The sequence below is a fragment of the Microtus pennsylvanicus genome, chromosome 20 (assembly GCF_037038515.1).
Source record: "Microtus pennsylvanicus isolate mMicPen1 chromosome 20, mMicPen1.hap1, whole genome shotgun sequence".
Lineage (NCBI taxonomy): Eukaryota > Metazoa > Chordata > Mammalia > Rodentia > Cricetidae > Microtus > Microtus pennsylvanicus.
In genome coordinates, this window is record NC_134598.1 from 3,839,213 (window position 1) to 3,857,543 (window position 18,331).

At 47.6% G+C, this 18,331-nt stretch overlaps 1 protein-coding gene across 1 annotated transcript; it reads left to right on the forward strand.

The window, feature by feature from the left end:
* Nucleotides 1-477: 477 nt before the first annotated feature.
* Nucleotides 478-17,387, forward strand: Slc35e3 (solute carrier family 35 member E3). The gene is made up of 5 exons (XM_075954714.1): nucleotides 478-1,051; nucleotides 1,856-1,966; nucleotides 6,001-6,159; nucleotides 8,812-8,894; nucleotides 14,956-17,387. Exons 1-5 carry the CDS (start codon nucleotides 650-652, stop codon nucleotides 15,140-15,142), a joined length of 942 nt encoding a protein of 313 aa, XP_075810829.1. The 5' UTR covers nucleotides 478-649; the 3' UTR covers nucleotides 15,143-17,387.
* The last annotated feature ends 944 nt before the right edge of the window (nucleotides 17,388-18,331 follow it).

The window sequence follows — 18,331 nt, forward strand, 5'->3', positions numbered from 1 at the left end:
CGGTGGTGGCTCACAGGAGGATCTCTTGAGTTCGAGGCCAGCCTGGTCTACAAGAGCTAGTTCCAGAACAGGCCCCGAAGCTATGGAGAAACCCTATCTAGAAAAAATAAAAAGTTTTCGAGGCAAATAAGCCAAAATATTTTCAAAAGTACATTCTAATTATATGACAACTATACTGCCTCTCCGCTCTTCCGTGTATTTAGACCTTTAAAGTTACTTTAAAATGCGCTTTCGTGTGTAATGCTTTTCCCTCTGCAGAGGATTAAAATCGTTCAGCACCCATGGTATGTGAACTTGGCGGGGGTCTGCGCCGCCGGGTCTTCCAGCTCGAGAGACGCTGTCTGGAAGTCGGGTGACCCGCCACAGATGTTACTCATCTGCTTCCCTCCCTGCACCCGAGAGGCTAGAGCGGGCAGCGCTCGGTGCCCACTGCGCCTGCGCGGCGGAAATGCGAGCGGGGTCACGTGGCCGCTCGGGGCGGGGCCGGCAGGAGCTGCGGCTGCCCGGGACCTCCTGGCGCACGCCTGTCTCCGGCCGGACCGTGAGGCGGGCGGCTGCGGCACGCGGCAGTGGAGGGCCTGGGCGCCCCGCGGGGAAGCTGGACAGCCCGGGCTTGGCCGAGGGTGCTGCTCCACCGCCGGCCGGCACCATGGCATCGCTGGCCGACCGGGTCCGGGGCAACGGGCGCATCGCCGCCGGGCTCCTGTTCAACTTGCTGGTGTCCATCTGCATCGTGTTCCTCAACAAATGGATCTATGTACACCACGGCTTCCCCAATATGAGCCTGACCCTGGTGCACTTCGTGGTCACCTGGCTGGGCTTATACATCTGCCAGAAACTGGACATCTTTGCTCCCAAAAGTCTGCCTCTCTCCAAGCTCCTCCTCCTGGCCCTCAGCTTCTGTGGCTTTGTGGTCTTCACCAACCTTTCTCTGCAAAACAACACTATAGGCACCTATCAGCTGGCCAAGGCCATGACCACGCCGGTGATCATAGCCATCCAGACCTTCTGGTACCAAAAGAGCTTCTCCGTCAGAATACAGCTCACGATGGTGAGTAGCTGCGCGAGCTCCCTGGCCACCTACCTCGTCTTGCTTCCCGGGAAAATTGAAGGCTTATAAGCCTGGCGCTCTGGACTCATTCCCATCCTTTTGACTCCACACGAGTCTATAAGATAGTGACTGCCTGGCCCATTGTAGAGAAGAGTGGAGTGGAAAAAAGCCATTTGGCACTCCTCTGGCTCTTAGTAAAAGGGTGTGTTCCTGTGGGTTAGAACTTACTATATGATGGAAATCTTTAAATGGTGAGGGGAGAAAGCTGCCTTAGATGGTACAGTTCAGTGTCAGGATATCTGCGAAAGCTTAACTTGAAAAGGAAAAGGGAAAAGTTCTTCCACCCACGGGGAGTCAAGCCACGTATGATAACCACGAAATAGTGTAGCATAAAATATCTCAGGATATGCCTTCAGCGGCATACTGCTGGTATGCCTGTACCTTTAAATAAAAGTCATTAAAATGATGTTAGCGGTTAGTAGTTCTTAGTATTTCAGGTCTTAATGCTTTCCTTCTTACATGTGTATGCTCATGTTTAAGTACTAGTTTGGTGGTCCATTTACGTACCTGGAAATGCATATAGTATTTCCCTAGAAAGCACCGTGCGTGGATTCATGATTTTCTCCCAGATGTAGAGTTGTATGTGAATGTCTGCAGAGAAATTACTCTAATTTACATGGGATTGGCAGTTTTCCCAACAAAGAAAACATGCAGTTCAGTGTTCCCAGTGATGTGTTTGATTAGTTTTGTAAGACACTGTTCTTGAATTTAATCTCAACAGCATTTGCCTCTTTTTCTTTGCAGATCCCTATAACTGTAGGTGTAATCCTAAACTCTTACTACGACGTGAAGTTCCACGCCCTTGGCATGGTGTTTGCTGCCCTTGGGGTGTTAGTCACGTCCCTTTATCAAGTGGTTGGTAATGTTTTTTCTTTATGTGCCTTATTAGCAGATTTCTTAAATTTTGAAGCTGTATCCCCAGGTTAGAAAATACAGTGCAGAGACAATAAATTGTTGGGAAGAAGGCATAATTGATCAATTGTCTTAACTCCTGGTGAAGAGGAGACAGAAACTAGGGTGTTTCTACCTAATTGTAAGTGTGCAATACCCATGCTTAGCCATCAGAGTTTGGGACAATTTTTTTGTTATTGTCATTTTGCTTTTTCCAAGGAAGTATTTACAAAAGCAATAAGGCTCTGCTTCATAAGTTTGTTGGTTAGATTTGTCATTGCTCTTAAGAAATGCATACATTAGCAAACATTTGGACATGAAAAAATCAGGTGTAAATATTTTAAACTCAAAAGAAGTGTTGGTGTTACAACTCTGATTGGCTTTTAATCATTTGTCTGGTCAATAGAGTGGTTTCTAGGTTTTTAACTTCTTGTACAAATACAGTGCCTTGTCTGTAGCCAGGATGAGGTTAAATTTTTTTCATGGATTCACTTCATTACCATAAATTCCCAACAAACTGGGTTTTGTGTCCCATTTAGTAGGGAGAAATAGCAGGGAGTAGGGAACAGTGAAACAGTGTTCTCTATACTGAAAACCTCTGTCTGGAAATTCAGGGTGTGCCTGCATGGGGAATCAAAGCCAAAATGTAACCAATGTTACCTCCGTCACAAGTATCCACAGGTGATAAAGGAAGGCATTCTAGTTAGCAATGTTTGTTCAGTACTACAGCCTAGCACCCAACTCTTTGATGGTAGTGATTGTCCCAGAAACATTGTTACAGAAAATACTATCCCTGGGGGCGGGGTGCTGAGGACTGGGCCCCGGGCCTCCTTGCACTCTAAGCAGGCACTGTACACTGAGCTAAAAGTCACCCAGCTGCTAACAGTTTCAACAACTACTACTGCTAATTAGACTTCTAGGATGGTTGTCTGGGGCTCAAACCCAGCAACTCTTACACACTACACTCATCCTCATCCCCAGCTCTCTTCACTTTTTATTTTTTACACTTATTTTGTTTGCATGCATGAGTACACGTGTGTGCATGTACATGCCAGTCACTATGTGCATATTGAGATCAGAGGGCAACTTGCAGAGGCCAGAGTCTTAACACGGGAGTCCCTAGGATTGAACTTTGGTAGTCAGGCTTAGCAGCAGGGACCTTTACCCGCTGAGTCATCTCCTTTTTCTTCTTTTTACTTTTTGTTGGAGCTGATTTTTTTGTTTTGTTTTTTTGTTTTGTTGTTTTAAGACAGTATTCTATTGCTCTGGCTAACCTGGAACTCACTGTGATCCGCCTGCCTTCCAAGTGCTGGGATTAATGGCATGTGCCACAGTGCCTGGCCTCCCGTCTTAGTTTGTAAGAAAGAACTAAGAATGTGTTTCCATACCCAGCCTACTTGTTAAATATTAGAGTTTCTTTTACTCCTTATACATAATTCCAGTTCACAACACTCACTGTTTTTTGCTGTTGTTGTTTTGTGGCCATTTTGTTCCTTCAAATGGCTATTTTTGCTTCTGACTTGCTGTAGTTAGGATCAAAGGTCGGTAGCCCCGAGGCTCGCAAGGAGGTAGATGAAGGAGTGGCTGGAGACACAGGCAAAGCTTCAGTCACAGTAAAGAGCAGGTATGGTTCCGAGTAGGTAGACCCCAGCAGCATGGAGAACTCCCTTTAAACAATCCAGCTGCCTCTTTGTTTGGTTTCTAAGCTGTTGGTTCTGCTGCTGGAAGGAGCGTCTTCAGCTCTTAGCTGGAGAAACGCTAGTCTTATTGGTTTGACAGACATTTCCTTTATGCTCACCCCGAGGACAGAATGGAGAAAAGCAACGGTAACCCTGCCCTTCAAGATACGTGTAGAGTGCACAGTCCATAACCAGCCCCAGGAGTATTCCCCCACGCCCAGGAAGGTCCTGCCGAGGCAGAAGTGGCAGTTGTGCACGTGGAATGGCAAGGCTAGACTAGAGAGTTGGAGGCACAGACGTTTGCTCGGCAGTGAAGTGTTAATATGTGTGGAGGCGCAGAGTGTTTGGGGGAAACGATGTGTTTAGTGAGACCAGACTGTAGGTGTGTTGTGGGGGGTGATGCTGAATGGGTGGCATTGTCTTGCTGTCACTCAGAGGAAATGACTTTATTCCGCAGACTCCAGCAAAGATTGGAGAGGTGTTGCCGGGCCTTATAGTTAAGAAAAATGACTCCAGTGGCAATGGAGGGTGCAGGGAAAAAGGAGAGTGTGAAGAACCTGGGCTACGGCGGCTCTCTGGGAGGAAGAACTATTAGGACCCTACTGGCCAGAAACTAGGACTTCTAAGGAGCTGGGTCTCCGGGGGAGAGGAGACCGTTAGGGGTGGAAGCAGCACTAGGGAAGCTTATTTATAGACAGGAGGAGCTTGGTCTTAAATGTGGCCCTGCAGAGCCCAGCTGTGGTGGCTCTTTACCACACCTTTAATCCCAGCCGAGGCAGAGGCAGGCGGATCTCTGAGTTCAAGGCCAGCCTGGTCTACAGAGCAAGTTGGAGGACAGCCAATGCTACACAGAGAAGCCTTATCTCAAGGGGGTGGGGAACCAATAATGAAAAAACGTGGCCCTGCAGACTCAGGAAAGTGACCAGGAAGCTGTGGTGACCGAGAAGTTATAGACACTCAGGGTGTGGAGATGGGGGTGAGGTTGGTGGTAGGGTACTTTGTCCAGTGTGCACCAGGCCCTGAGTTCTGTCCCCAGGACCTGGAAGCAGTTTTAAAGATGCACAAGGGAAGAGGAAGAGCTGTAGGAGACCGCAGGTGGGAAAAGGTGTCTGTTGAGTGGTGTGGGAGGAATGGTGGCAGAGGCTCGGTTGAGGCAGCCAGGGTGGCTGCCAGAGCAGGAAGACGAGCCTGCACCGTCTGCTGCTTTCCCGCTTTTACTCACTGCAGCATTCCTGTAAGCGGGCTGGGGAGAAACAGTCCCTGTCCTTTCTGTTTTCAGAAGATCCCTGGTGAAAGCTGGCAGGAGCGTGGTTCAGATTTCCTGTTTCTCCATTGCGGTCTTGCTGAATTCCTGTAGAGTTGCTTTACATACCAGATACCTAGACGTTGGAACAGGAACTGCAGGGGTCCAAAAGCCAGGCTGTTCCTGCCAGATCTGCCTGGAACTGTCAACTCTCTAGAGTATATCTAGTCATATTTGTGAAGTATTTTGAGGACATGGTATTTGAGGTTTTGAGGTTTTTACTGAATGAGACGGTGTTTTAGGGTTGCTGTTTACTCCATTGTGTTCAGGTAGATTGGTGGCATGTGGGAAATCTGCCCCACAGAAGAGTTCTCTGGAAAGGAAAATGTCTTCTGCCACTGTTTGGGTTTTAAAGTGCCTCTGAAGGTCACGTTCCTTTAAAGCCAGACATGGAGTCCGCTTAGAATAAGAGAGACTGTAGTCAGTGTTTATCTAGTCCTGCCACAGCCGCTTTTCTCCATTGTTCCTAATACGTTTATGAAGAAAGCAAACTGGATACTTCTCTCCTAACTGCCATTCCCTCCTTGATTCTCGGTGCCCTGATGCGCGGGGCTCCTGGGTGCATACATTCCCACTACTTAGGATCGGGAGTAGAGGGAGTACTGCTTTCCTGTCTAAGGTATCGAGGGGTCAGTAGATCACCGCATACCGGGTTCACAGAGCTCCTGTATCTGAGGTGCTGTCTCCCCACTCTTTAAAACCTTGCAGAAGGGCCGGAGAGATGGCTCAGCGGTTAAGAGCATTGCCTGCTCTTCCAAAGGTCCTGAGTTCAATTCCCGGCAACCACATGGTGGGTTCACAACCATCTGGAATGAGGTCTGGTGCCCTCTTCTGGTCTGCGGACATACACACAGACAGAATGTTGTATACATAATAAATAAATAAACAAAAAGTAAATAAATAAATAAAACCTTGCGGAATAATGAGGTGTGTCTCTTCCCTAGCCTGACGCTGCACGGCTTTGACTGAAGGACGCTTTTCTACGCCCCTGACTTGTCTTCTCTCCTGATTTTCAGTGGGTGGGCGCCAAGCAGCATGAACTGCAGGTGAATTCCATGCAGCTGCTGTACTACCAGGCTCCCATGTCTTCCGCCATGCTGCTCCTGGCTGTGCCTTTCTTTGAGCCCGTGTTTGGAGAGGGAGGAATATTTGGTCCCTGGTCAGTTTCTGCTTTGGTAAGTCCTGATTGTTTTGGTGCCTAAGAAACTGCAGAAGTCATTCCTTTCCTAAGGCAGTGTTTGGACTCCAGAGCACAGCCTCAGTTCTCATGGTTGCTCTCAAAGGGAGCCAAGTGAGGTTATTTTCAGATGAAGAAACGGAGGCACAGGAACGTGAAAGGACTTCCCTCGACTAGGACAGCTGACCAATGCCCGGCTACCTCTCTGTCCATGCCAAACTAATTTGTCCACACATAATTTGGGCTTTGAATTTTAATTTTATATTTTTACAACATGATTGTAGAAACAGTGGCTGTTTTGAATAAAGACTACATACTTAGTGGATAGATTTTAAATATGCATAAAAATAAATATTAAGAAAGTAGAGCCCCCTGGAAACCTAAGATATTGCATTAGCCATTTTTTGGTTCTGATCTTTTGCCTTGAGAGTCATGTAGAACCTATTGTCTGGTTGCCCAGCGACTATGTAGATCTCAAGACCCCATTACCTGAGCTGGAAACTCTGTCCAATGCTTCCCTCCTAGGTCACAGAGAAGCAGCCTAGCAGAGGGGGCGAGGAACACAAAGCCGTGTGATCCTGGCCACTCGCTCTACCCTCCCGTGTTGTCCGTCTGCCTCCTGATCATTTGTGGGAAACTAAGCTTTGGTTCTCCCAGTTTGTGTGGGGGTGGGGGCGGGGGTGCACATGGAGGCCGGAAGCTGACATTGGGCATCTTCCTCGGTTATGCTCCACTTTGTTTTTGTAGCAGGGTCTCTCGAGCCCCAGGGACCCTCCTGTCTCCACCTCCCCAGTGTTGGGATTACAGACACAGCACTGCCAGCTTTTGCATGAGTTCAGCTTACCTAGACGCAGGCCTCCTCCTTGTAGAGGTACTTTATTTATCAAGTGAGCCATCTCCTCACGTCGTGATGCTTATTATCTTCAAGTATTTCTAAGTCCTTTTTGTACATACTGTGTTCCTCACAAGGCCTTGCCAAGAAATGTTTTTGATTTAAGTAAGAGTAAAAATGAACGCTTCATCAGAATTTTATCTACAGGTATCCATGTCCTGGTGTAACAGATGTGGTAGTAGCTGGAATTGTAAATATTCCATAGGTCGTTTTGCTTACCTTGATTTTTTTTTTTTTTTTTTTTTTTTTGGTTTTTTCGAGACAAGGTTTCTCTGTGGTTTTGGAGCCTGTCCTGGAACTAGCTCTTGTAGACCAGGCTGGTCTCGAACTCACAGAGATCCGCCTGCCTCTGCCTCCCGAGTGCTGGGATTACAGGCGTGCGCCACCACCGCCCGGCCCCTTACCTTGATTTTTTGCATTGTTTTTAATGAAAACGTATTGAAGCTGAGTTCAGTGATGTATGCCTGTATCTCAACCACTCAGAAACTGAAGCCAAAGGAATCCTGTGTTTTTTATTTTTTGGTTTCTCTATGTAACAGCTCAGGCTGTCCTGGAACTAGTTCTGTAGACCAGGCTGACCTCAAACTCACAGAGATCTGCCTGCCTCTACCTCCCAAGTGCTAGGATTAAAGACGTGTGCCACCACTGCCTGGCAGAATTCTTATGTCTTATGTAGGTACCTTGGGCAATATAGGAAGACTTCTGTCTGGGGAAAAAAAAAAAGAGAGAAAAGAAAATATTTCTTCCTTAAGTGAATAAGAAAAAAAAATGAACCTAGAAATTCACATTCAAGACTTTTTTGTTGTTGTTGTTGTTTTGGTTTGTTAGCTTCTTTGCTTGCGTTTTAAAGATTTATTTTACTTAGTCTGAGTCTGTGTCTTTGGAGGCCAGTGGTTCACCTCCCCTGGAGCTGGAGTTACAAGGTGGTTGTAAGCTAACAGTGCTGGGAACCAGACTTGGGTCCTTTGGAAGAAAAGGAAGCACTCTTAAGTGCTGAGCGATCTCCTAGCCCCCCCCCCTTTTGTTTGTTTGCTTTTTTGTTGTTGTTGGTTTATTTTGCTCTTTGTTGTTGTTGTTTTAGATAACATCTCATATAGCCAGGCTGGCCTCAAATTCACTGTGTAGCCAAAGCTGCCTTGATCTTCCTGCTTCTCCTTCCCAAATGCTGGGATTACAAGGGTCACAGATGTGCTCCGGACACCAGGTCATCACTGCAGAGGTTCCCACTGCTTGTTGGAAAGTTTGTTTGGTTAGTTTTGGCTTACTGAGACTGGGTTTCTCTGTGTAGTCCTGGCTCTCCTGGAACTCCCTTTGTAGAGATCCACTTGCCTCTGCCTCCTGGGTCCTGGGATTAAAGGTGTACCCCAGCACCTAGCTGTTTTTTAAACTCCTTTTTTTTTTTTGGGTGCAGTGTTTGCTCGTCTGTCCAGTGTGTTTTGAGACGTGCTCTCAATATGCATCTCTGACTGGCCTGGAACTCTGTAAACCACTCTCCAAACTCGCGGTGATCCTCCTGCCTCTACCATAAAACGTGTAGCTGGGATTACCAACATGTGACATCTTGTTTAAATGGATGGCGTTTGCCGGGTGGTAGTTGCACATGCCTTTAATCTAGTTCCAGGACAGGCTCCAAAAACAACACAGAGAAACCCTCTCTCAAAAAACAAATAAACAAAAAAAAGATGAAGCTTGCATTTTTGCATATTCTAATGAGACATATTTGTTCCTGGTTTAATGATTCTCTTGGTTCATTTGTAGCTTATGGTACTGCTGTCTGGAGTAATCGCTTTCATGGTGAACCTATCGATCTATTGGATCATCGGGAACACGTCGCCAGTCACGTATCCTTTCCGTGTTCTCCCAAGTGTGTGTGCTCTTTCCGTGTACTCTCAAGTGTGTGTACTCTTTCCGTGTCCTCTCAAGTGTGTGTACTCTTTCCGTGTCCTCTCAAGTGTGTGTACTCTTTCCGTGTACTGTCAAGTGTGTGTACTCTTTCCGTGTCCTCTCAAGTGTGTGTACTCTTTCCGTGTACTCTCAAGTGTGTGTACTCTTTCCGTGTCCTCTCAAGTGTGTGTGCTCTTTCCGTGTACTCTCAAGTGTGTGTACTCTTTCCGTGTTCTCTCAAGTGTGTGTACTCTTTCCGTGTACTCTCAAGTGTGTGTGCTCCTTCCGTGTACTCTCAAGTGTGTGTGCTCTTTCCGTGTACTCTCAAGTGTGTGTACTCTTTCCGTGTACTCTCAAGTGTGTATACTCTTTCCGTGTCCTCTCAAGTGTGTATACTCTTTCCGTGTACTCTCAAGTGTGTATACTCTTTCCGTGTCCTCTCAAGTGTGTATACTCTTTCCGTGTACTCTCAAGTGTGTGTACTCTTTCCGTGTACTCTCAAGTGTGTATACTCTTTCCGTGTACTCTCAAGTGTGTGTACTCTTTCCGTGTACTCTCAAGTGTGTGTACTCTTTCCGTGTACTCTCAAGTGTGTGTGCTCTTTCCGTGTACTCTCAAGTGTGTGTGCCCTTTCCGTGTCCTCTCAAGTGTGTGTGCTCTTTCCGTGTCCTCTCAAGTGTGTGTACTCTTTCCGTGTCCTCTCAAGTGTGTGTGCCCTTTCCTTGTCCTCTCAAGTGTGTGTACTCTTTGTTTCCTGTGTGCTACGTTGTTACATGGCCTTTGTTAAGTAGGCTGGTTATTCTCACCTTTTTTATTGTTATATGTCATTAGTGCGGGTGCTCTTCTGCATAGATTCCTCTGCACACATGCATGCCTGATGCACTGGAGCCCAGAGAAGGCATCGGATTCCCTGGGACTGTGTTACAGATGGTGCTGAGAATTCAACCCAGGCTCTCTAGGGAGCTGTTAGAGGTCTTACCTGCCGGGACATTGCTATAGCCCTAGTTTTTTAAGAATGTCTTTCCACACTAGTGTTTATGAAATTTATTAACTGAGGATGAGTTTGCTTCTGAATTTTCTTAAGTAGTAGTGACCTTTCCTCCTATAAAAGCTGACTTAGCACCATGACTTGCAGTAATGGGGTGATATTTATTAATGTGATATTTATTGGCTGAGTCATTGAGTGGAGACTTAGGATTGAGTCAGTTCTCAGGTTCTGTGGTGATAAAAGGTGGTCAGCTTAGGTCGCAGACGGTAATCCCGTGCCCTGGCATCTGATTGGAGTGGGTCTGTAGTTATTAGAAACAGGTGTTCTTAATATTCCAAATTTCTTTTTAAAAAATGAAGTTCTATGTTGAAGGTCAAGTTCCACTGCCAGTTCTCACATCCTGTCTGTCTCTGCATTTCACTTTGCCCTCCTGTAAGCAAATGTGAATAATGGATTTCCTCATGTGAAAGAGGTAGTTTGGTGACATTTTATTAAGAGTATACTGACTTAAGGCTGGGTGTGATGATGAATCATACCTGTAAGCCCAGGGCGTAGCAGGCTGAGGCAGAAGGATTGCCATGTGTTTGAAGCCAGCCTGGGCTATATATACTAAGATCTCATTTATAAAGCTGGGGAAGAGAAAAGTATGCTGATTTATATAAGAGAGTAAATACTGAGGTATCAGAAATACAAATAGCCTGTTTGCCAAATATTAATAAGTAACAACGATCATAATCTCTTTCAAAAACCCAGAGCTTAATATGTATCTTGTGCTGGCTACTGTTGTGTGAACAGATCTTTTAGTTCTCATCAGAGCTCTGTGAAGGGCTGTCATTTTACAGACAAGGAAAAGAGCCACAGAGGTGAAATAAGTTGACACACAGTGAAGGGAAAGAGATTATGGCTCCATGGTGGAGTGTTTGCCAGATTGAGCAGAGTCCTGAGCCCGTCCCCCATTACAGAGTAAGAAACGAGAGTGCATGCTGAGACGTGCCCTGCCCGGTTTATCCCGCAAGCTCTGCCTCATGTCATCAAATCAAGGCCTGCGAGAATGTGCCTTCATTAAAAGCATTCATTCAGGGCTTCCGAGTTGGGTCTGTGGTTAAGAGCACTTACTTGATGCTCTTCCAGAGGACCCAAGTTCAGCCCCCAGCACCCATAGCTCATAACTGTCTGTAACTCCAGTTCCAGGGGATTCAGTGCCCTCTTCTTTTTTTTAAAAAAATATTTATTTATTATGTATACAATATTCTGTCTACATGTATGCCTGCAGGTCAGAAGAGGGCACCAGACCCCATTACAGATGGTTGTGAGCCACCCTGTGGTTGCTGGGAATTGAACTCAGGACCTTTGGAAGAGCAGGCAATGCCCTTAACCACTGAGCCATCTCTCCAGCCCCAGTGCCCTCTTCTGGTTTCCAAGGGTACCAGTCACTTACTTGGTACAGAGACTTACATGCAGGCAAAATAGTCATATACATTAAATTAACAAACAAGAACAAACAAAAGCATTAATTCAACTAGTATTTATTGACTAAACACTACAGACCATTACTTAATTTAATGAATCTTTATACAGGCCATATACTGTATGTGTGTATACTATATATGATGTATTAACACTCATGGTACTGTAGCGAACCAAAGTGATGAAAAAATCTCTTCCTTTACAGACTTAAATTCTAGTGAGGAAGCCAGACTGCCAACATGAAGAAGAATAAATATGAATATGTAGGAGGGTAGTGTTGAGTGCCACAGGGAAAAAAATAAAGCAGGAACTGGGCATGTAATGCTTGGGACCCAGATTGGAGTTTTAGGTCGGCTACTCAGGTGACCTCAGGGAGGTGGCTTTTGAAGAAACAAGATTGTGCTGTCACACTGGGAAGAGCGTTTAGACAGTGGCAGCACCAGGTGAGGGGCCTGAGAAGGGCAGCTGTGCAGGGTGAACACAGAAAACCGGGAGTGGGCTGAGAAGCGGGGAGAGCTGGGTCAGGTGGAGCTTCCAGGGAAGAGCTGTGAGTGTGTGAGGTGAGAAGCCACTGGAGCCGGGAGCAGAGGTGGCGATGCTGTCACATCACTGTCGATCCCCGCAGAGGCCAAGACTGCTTAGTTTGGGCACCTATGCTGTCCTTGCAAGGTGGATAGCGGCATGGTATGTCTCTGCCACTAGGTGCCAGGAGCACCCCAGGCCCCACTCCAGCTGTCAAATGTGTCTGTAGCCATTGCTCACGTGATGGAAAAAAATTGGACCTGAAGAGGTGAGAAGAAGGGAGACCATCAGGAAGCCACCGCAGTTTCTAATTCATAAATACCAGCTTGTGGGCTGCAGAGGTGGCCCAGCGGCTCCGAGCGCTTGCTCTTTAGCCACAGGATCCGAATCAGTTCTGGGCACCCATGACCGGCAGCTCACAGTGGCTTCTAAGTTCAGCTCTAGGGGATCTGATACCCTCGTCGGAGTGACACACACATGTATAAATGACTCTTTATAGCGACAGAGGAAATGGTGAGAAGTACCGGGCTTCTGGACACATTTCCAAGAACCAGCAGCAGGGTTCCTGAACACTTGAGTGTGGAGAATGCGAAGCAGGAAGTGAGGCTGGGTGCTGTGCCAGTGGCCGTCTGAGGCGGAGGACTGAGGTGCAGTAGAGTTCAGGTGCCGGGGTCAGGGCAGAGGTGCCGGGGTCAGGGCAGGCCTCGGGGATAGTCCTGAGTCAGCGTCAAGATGGGATGTGAGCGGAGGTTGAGACTGCCCGGCAAAGACTGAATCCTGGACACTGCCTGCGCCCTCCGAGTTCACAGAGGGGACAGGAACTAGGTAGAGGAGCTGAAGAGGAGCATTGGAGGGGAGGAGGCACTGGGTTTGAGGGAGATCGGCAGTTGGTCCCAGACCTAGCTAGGCGAGGCTACTGGCGGTTTGACCAGAGCACTGGAGCAAGGCGAAGCCTGCCTGGAGCCGACAGAACTGGAGCTTGTGCTCTTTGTTTTCATTTCCTAAAAAGAGCCACCAAAGAGCGTCATTAAATTTGCCTTCCCTTTCCATCAATGGCTTTGACAGGCCGTGAGCTGCCTAGCAGGGCTGGGAGTATTTGAAGATAGCACAGAATTGAGATAAGGTGTGACGTTGTGATGCCATCCTGGCCATTGCCTCCAGATCTCCTGGGAGCTGCCCACGCTACCCTGAGGGCTGCCACTGTTGAGCGGAACAGTCTCCCGTAGCCCGCCCAGGCTGGTCTTAGATTTACCACATAGCTGAGGATGATCCTGATCTCAGGTGCTCCTCAGCCTCCTGAGAGCTGGGATTCCAAGCCTGCATCACCACGTCCAGCTGCGCTGTTTTGGAACTAAGTAGAGAGCCTGCAACGTGGAGGTCAGGCGGAGCCAGGCCTCGGGCCAAGGCCCACCACTTCCTGTGAGCCAAGTGTGGTGGGAGCTCGTCGGTTCCACTGAGGTCCCCTCTGGCTGAGGGACATAGGCTTAGGCTTAGTCAGTTCGTTGTCTCCATCACTGCAAAGAGAGGGGGGCAAGAGGGTAGCAGCAAGGAAATTAGGGGCAGTAACATCCACAGTGCTGGGCGGTCCTATCGGACATGGGCGAGCCGTCTTGACAACTCATGGTTGACTTGATGGTGCATGCTTCCATATCAACCACATAAGGTAGGCACGGATCATCCTACCATTTAATAGGCAGGGAAACCGAGGCACAGAGTGGGAGCTGCCTCTGTGCTGTTTCTAGGAAACACATAGGTTTGCAGCGTACATCCATAGAGCAATACACTATTAGTCTAGATAGGAAAATAATTATGTGTAAAATGTATCAGGAGAATGATTTCTGAGGGCTGTGTGTGTAGGTGTGGGTTTTTTTTTTTTAAATATGAACAATGACTTGGGAAACAACTTTAGCCCAGTAATGAATTGCTGGCGGTATCTTAGATTATAACCTGAACTTTGGAGCTAAATAAGTCCGCCTTTGTTTAGACTCCCGGCGCCTGAGCTGTGTCCCTTGGCTATTGCAGTCAGTGGGTGAGATGACTCAGCAGGTGAACCTTCCATGGGCCTGGCCACCTGGGCTCAAGGGGCCACATCGTAGCTCCCTAAGTCGTCCTCTGAGCTCCGTACATGTGCCTTGGCATGTATGCACACACACACACACACACCTGAGTACATAAATAAAGTATTTTTTTTTTAATCAGTAGAATCTCTGGGCCTCCAGAGTTGTAAAATGGGGGAGGTGAGAAGCAGTGGAGGCAGGTGAGGTGCTTCTGGAAGAACTCCCGGCGGAGTGCCTGGCGCTGGTCTTGCTCCTTCTCTGCTCCTCTCTCCCTTGCCCTCCTAATCTTAGGCATACCTGAAGTTTTCGTTGCATCAACTCCCTGTCACCTGGCCCATGTCAGCTCATTGCCAGAGACGGTTTATTAGGAATGCCATTCCATAGTACAGCCACGAACCGCTGTGCAGATGTCTCTGTACCTCCCTCCGCACGCCCTTCCTCCCTGGTGTCACCTCTGTGTGGAGGTCATCAGGAACACTTGAGGCGGTCTCCCCGTCACTCTCGAGTGTGTGTTTATGTAGTTTATGTCCAACCTGGAAGAATAAACAGTGTTGGGGCTAGAGAGAGAGCTCAGCAGTTAAGGGCACACCCGCCACTCACACCAGGTGGCCAAAACTGCCTTTAACTCCAGCTCCAGGGAATCCAACATCCTCTTCTGGCCTCCATGGGCATCAAGCTCACATGCACAGACATAACACACACACCCTCTCTCACACACACACAGACACACACACATAATTTTTAATGCAAAGTCACCATTTTCAAATCTATCTGTAAATTGCTAAAACCACGCCTGAAGAAAGTCTGACCCAGCACGTCACCTAAGTGTCTCTTCTTTAGATGCCTGGCGATTGTTGAGTCCATATTCCATGAAGTTCTTTCCAGCCACAGGTAGCCTTTGTCATGTGTATGCTGTTAACGCACACCTGTGTGACCCTAACACCTGGCTCATTGCTTCTTTGTCTCCTTATCTGAACACCTCAGCTATAACATGTTCGGACACTTCAAGTTCTGCATCACCCTGTGCGGAGGATACGTTTTATTTAAGGACCCGCTGTCGGTTAACCAGGGACTCGGCATCTTATGTACGCTGTTCGGCATCCTCACCTATACCCACCTTAAACTCAGCGAACAGGAAGGAAGTAAGAGTAAACTGGTCCAACGGCCCTGAGCTTTGGCGGAGAAAAGAAGGCTGTACCAAAAAGACGAGAAGTGTGTAACTCAGTGGAAAAGCAGCCGTGCAACGTTCCCCCAGTGACTTACATTTCTTCAAAATGTGACGACTGGTAGTACTTTTCATCGATTTAATTTTCTAAAACCAAAATGGTTAGCGCTTCTCTTCAAAGACTTTTCTGAAGCTGGAACTGTCACTCAGCGGTGCAGCGTTTGCCTCGCATGCAGAAGACCCTGGGCTCAAACCCCGGCGCCTACAAAGAATGACACAGACTGCGTGTAAGATGGTTCATTCTACCAACTGAAGTACAGGAAAGTTGGGTTCCTGTGCTGCAGACATGCCCTGGCTCCTCTGTGCTTACAGAGGACTCCTGCCCGCTAACATGGTTTCCCACTGTGTGCAGCTCAGGAGGCTGAGCCCAAAGCCTTGCACTTGCCAGACAAACACCACCATCGAGTTACACCCGGAGACATGGAATCAGAATTTAAATTAAAAAGTGGTTTATTTTCTTTATCATTTGGACAATGATAGTAGATTTGAGGCAGGATCTCAAATGTAGCCCTGACCGGTCTGGAATTCTTTTCTATATAGCCCAAACTGGCTTTGAACTCATAGAGGTCTGCTTGCCTCTACCACCATACCTGGCCTTTATCTACTTTTATTATTTCATTGTAGAACTGAAATATTCATAGAAAGCAAACTGTCATAGACATGGTCATAAAACACACCACGGCTCTGAAAGCCCTGCTCTTTCAGTAGCAAGCTGATATAAAAAGTTCTTCCCTGTCAAACAGGGCAGGACTGCTTGAGGCAAGGCCCACTCACCAGCATAGACTCTGCCTGTGCTAGTGAGGGTCTGCGGTCGGAAGTAACGGGTTGGTAGGATGGCAGCCTCATTGGTCTTCGCATGTCTTTGAGCTTTCAGTGAGCTCTAGCTGCTGTTTATGGAGTTAAAAAGCAAAAGTAAACCCCGCGATTAAGTGTCTCAAAGAAAGGCCTATAGGGCCAGAGGGAATAGTCCCGCGGTAGAGTACCTGCCTACAGTCCCCAACAACAACCACAGAAGCCGACTACATGTGGAAGTAGGTAGGTCTCTTTACCCTGGTAACTGCTTGTCCAGTTTGCTCGGACATTTCATCTTAGTGATTTCTGCTCTGCCTCCATTCCAGCCCCCGCCCTCCACAGAAGGAAGCGGTGTGGAGGGAGCACTGTATGGCGTTGAAAACGGGATCGCACTGTGCAGAAAATGACAGCAAAAGCTCTCAACCCTAGGCTGAAACTTGGTGGAGAATAGGGAAGATGTGAAAGGGAAGTACAAACACTCGCTGGTTGTGTGAGGTTTCAGAGGGATGGAGATGCTGGCAGAATGCATGGTCTCCAGCAAATAGGGTGCTGTGTATTGTGTCTGCCTTGAGTATCTGACGCTTCACCATGGCACACTCCATCGATGACCTCACAAGGGCAGGATCTCTCCTCTTGAGACAACGTTTCTGGACACACACTTTCTTTGAGACAACACCTAAGACAAAGAGCCATGTGTGTATCTTCATTGTGACAACAGATTTTATCTTAGATTTTTTTTTCACAGAGAAAGGTAACTTTTAGTATCTCTTAGGGTTTTTTGGTGGTGGTTTCTAGGGTTTTTTGGTTTTCCAAGACAGGGTTTCTCTGTGTAGCCCTGGCTGTACTGTAACTCTCTGTAGACTAGGCTGGCCTCGAACTCATTAGAGATCACTTTCCTCTGCCTCCTGGATGCTAGGACTAAAGGTGTGTGCCAACACTGCCCAGCATTTTTTAGTTTTTTTAACCAAATAGAAAAACGTGGGTTCTATCCCGAGCACTGCCAAAACAAAAACAAAACTTTCAAGAAATCAGGAAACAGGCTGGAAGTTCCTTGGCCATGTAGAGCACTTGGACTTCCGGGGCAGCCTGAATTAAGGCTGAGATCCTATTAGCAGGAACTAAAAAGGAAAGGCGATATGCCTGTTTCAGGGTCGTGTGTGTGTGGAGAATTCACTGTGTCGGTCTGGCGTGTGTCGGTGTATGTGCTGCTGTGTTTTTATTTGTTTACAGAGCTAAGAACTGCAGAACACATGCATCTTCGGGATTATGCTTAAGCTTTTTCTATGTGTGTTTAAATTCGTGTGTAACTGTTTCCCGAAAGCTGGAGACATGATATTCCAGCACAGACATCACCTGGCTTCTGAGCACTAACAACTGAGTTTATTTGTGTTGTGTACAAGATCTTCACTGTCAATAGAACCTGGGGACAGAGGATGATCCGAAAAGGAAGGTGTCGTGAGTGGGAGGTCCCGTGGGGATGAGTAACAAGGCTGGGGAGAGATGAGTTGAGCTGTGTCCGCGTAAGTGAATAAACTGCTCTGAGAACTGCAGGCTGGCAAGCATTTTTCACCCAAAGATGATCGTCAAATTGAAAAGAAAGTTTCTGAGGAAAACGCACCAATACCCTAGCAAGCACGGTGACCGACTAGACACAGGACTCTTGTTGCCAATGGAACTGGGTTTAGGTTGGGTTGTTGTTGTTGTTGTTGTTGTTTTTTAGCCTGTCCTGGAACTCGCTCTTGTAGACCTCAAACTCACAGAGCTCCGCCTGCCTCTGCCTCCTGAGTGCTAGGATTAAAGGCGTGCGCCACCACCGCACAGCTCTGGGTTTACTTTCTAATCACTTGGGTTGCGGACTAGATAGAGGTCGTGAGGATGAGGTCCGTGTGTGATGTGCTGCGATGCTGTGTGTGCAGACTCTCAGCTCCACTGCAGCACAAGTCCAATCCCTTTTCAGTCCGTGTGTGCGCGTGTGCAGGGGGGGCGTGTGTGAGGGGTGTGTGCAGGAGGCGCTGTACAGACGGCTCAGTGGGTTAAAATACTGGCCTCCCAAGCATGAGGACTCAAATTTGAGTCCCTAGCCACCCACATTAAAAGAGAAAAACCATGTGGGGTGGCTCACACCTTTAATTCCAGCACTCCGGAAGCAGAGGCAGGTGGACCTCTGAGTTTGAGGCCAGTTTGGTCTGCAAAGTGAGTTCCAGGGCTACACACTGAGACCCTGTCTGAAAACAGAACAGGCTTGGGGGGCTGGAGAGATGGCTCGGTGGGTAAGAGCACTGACTGCTCTTCCCAAGGAGCTGGTTTGATTCCTGGCATCCGCATGACAATTCATAACCATCT

What these genes read in the sequence shown, in the direction of transcription:
- Slc35e3 (XM_075954714.1), top strand. Translation starts at nt 650, where the DNA reads ATGGCATCGCTGGCCGACCGGGTCCGGGGCAACGGGCGCATCGCCGCC. An exon ending in CCTGGTCAGTTTCTGCTTTG is followed by an intron (nt 6,160 to 8,811) that starts GTAAGTCCTGAT and finishes GTTCATTTGTAG; the next exon opens with CTTATGGTACTGCTGTCTGG. An exon ending in GGGAACACGTCGCCAGTCAC is followed by an intron (nt 8,895 to 14,955) that starts GTATCCTTTCCG and finishes TGAACACCTCAG; the next exon opens with CTATAACATGTTCGGACACT.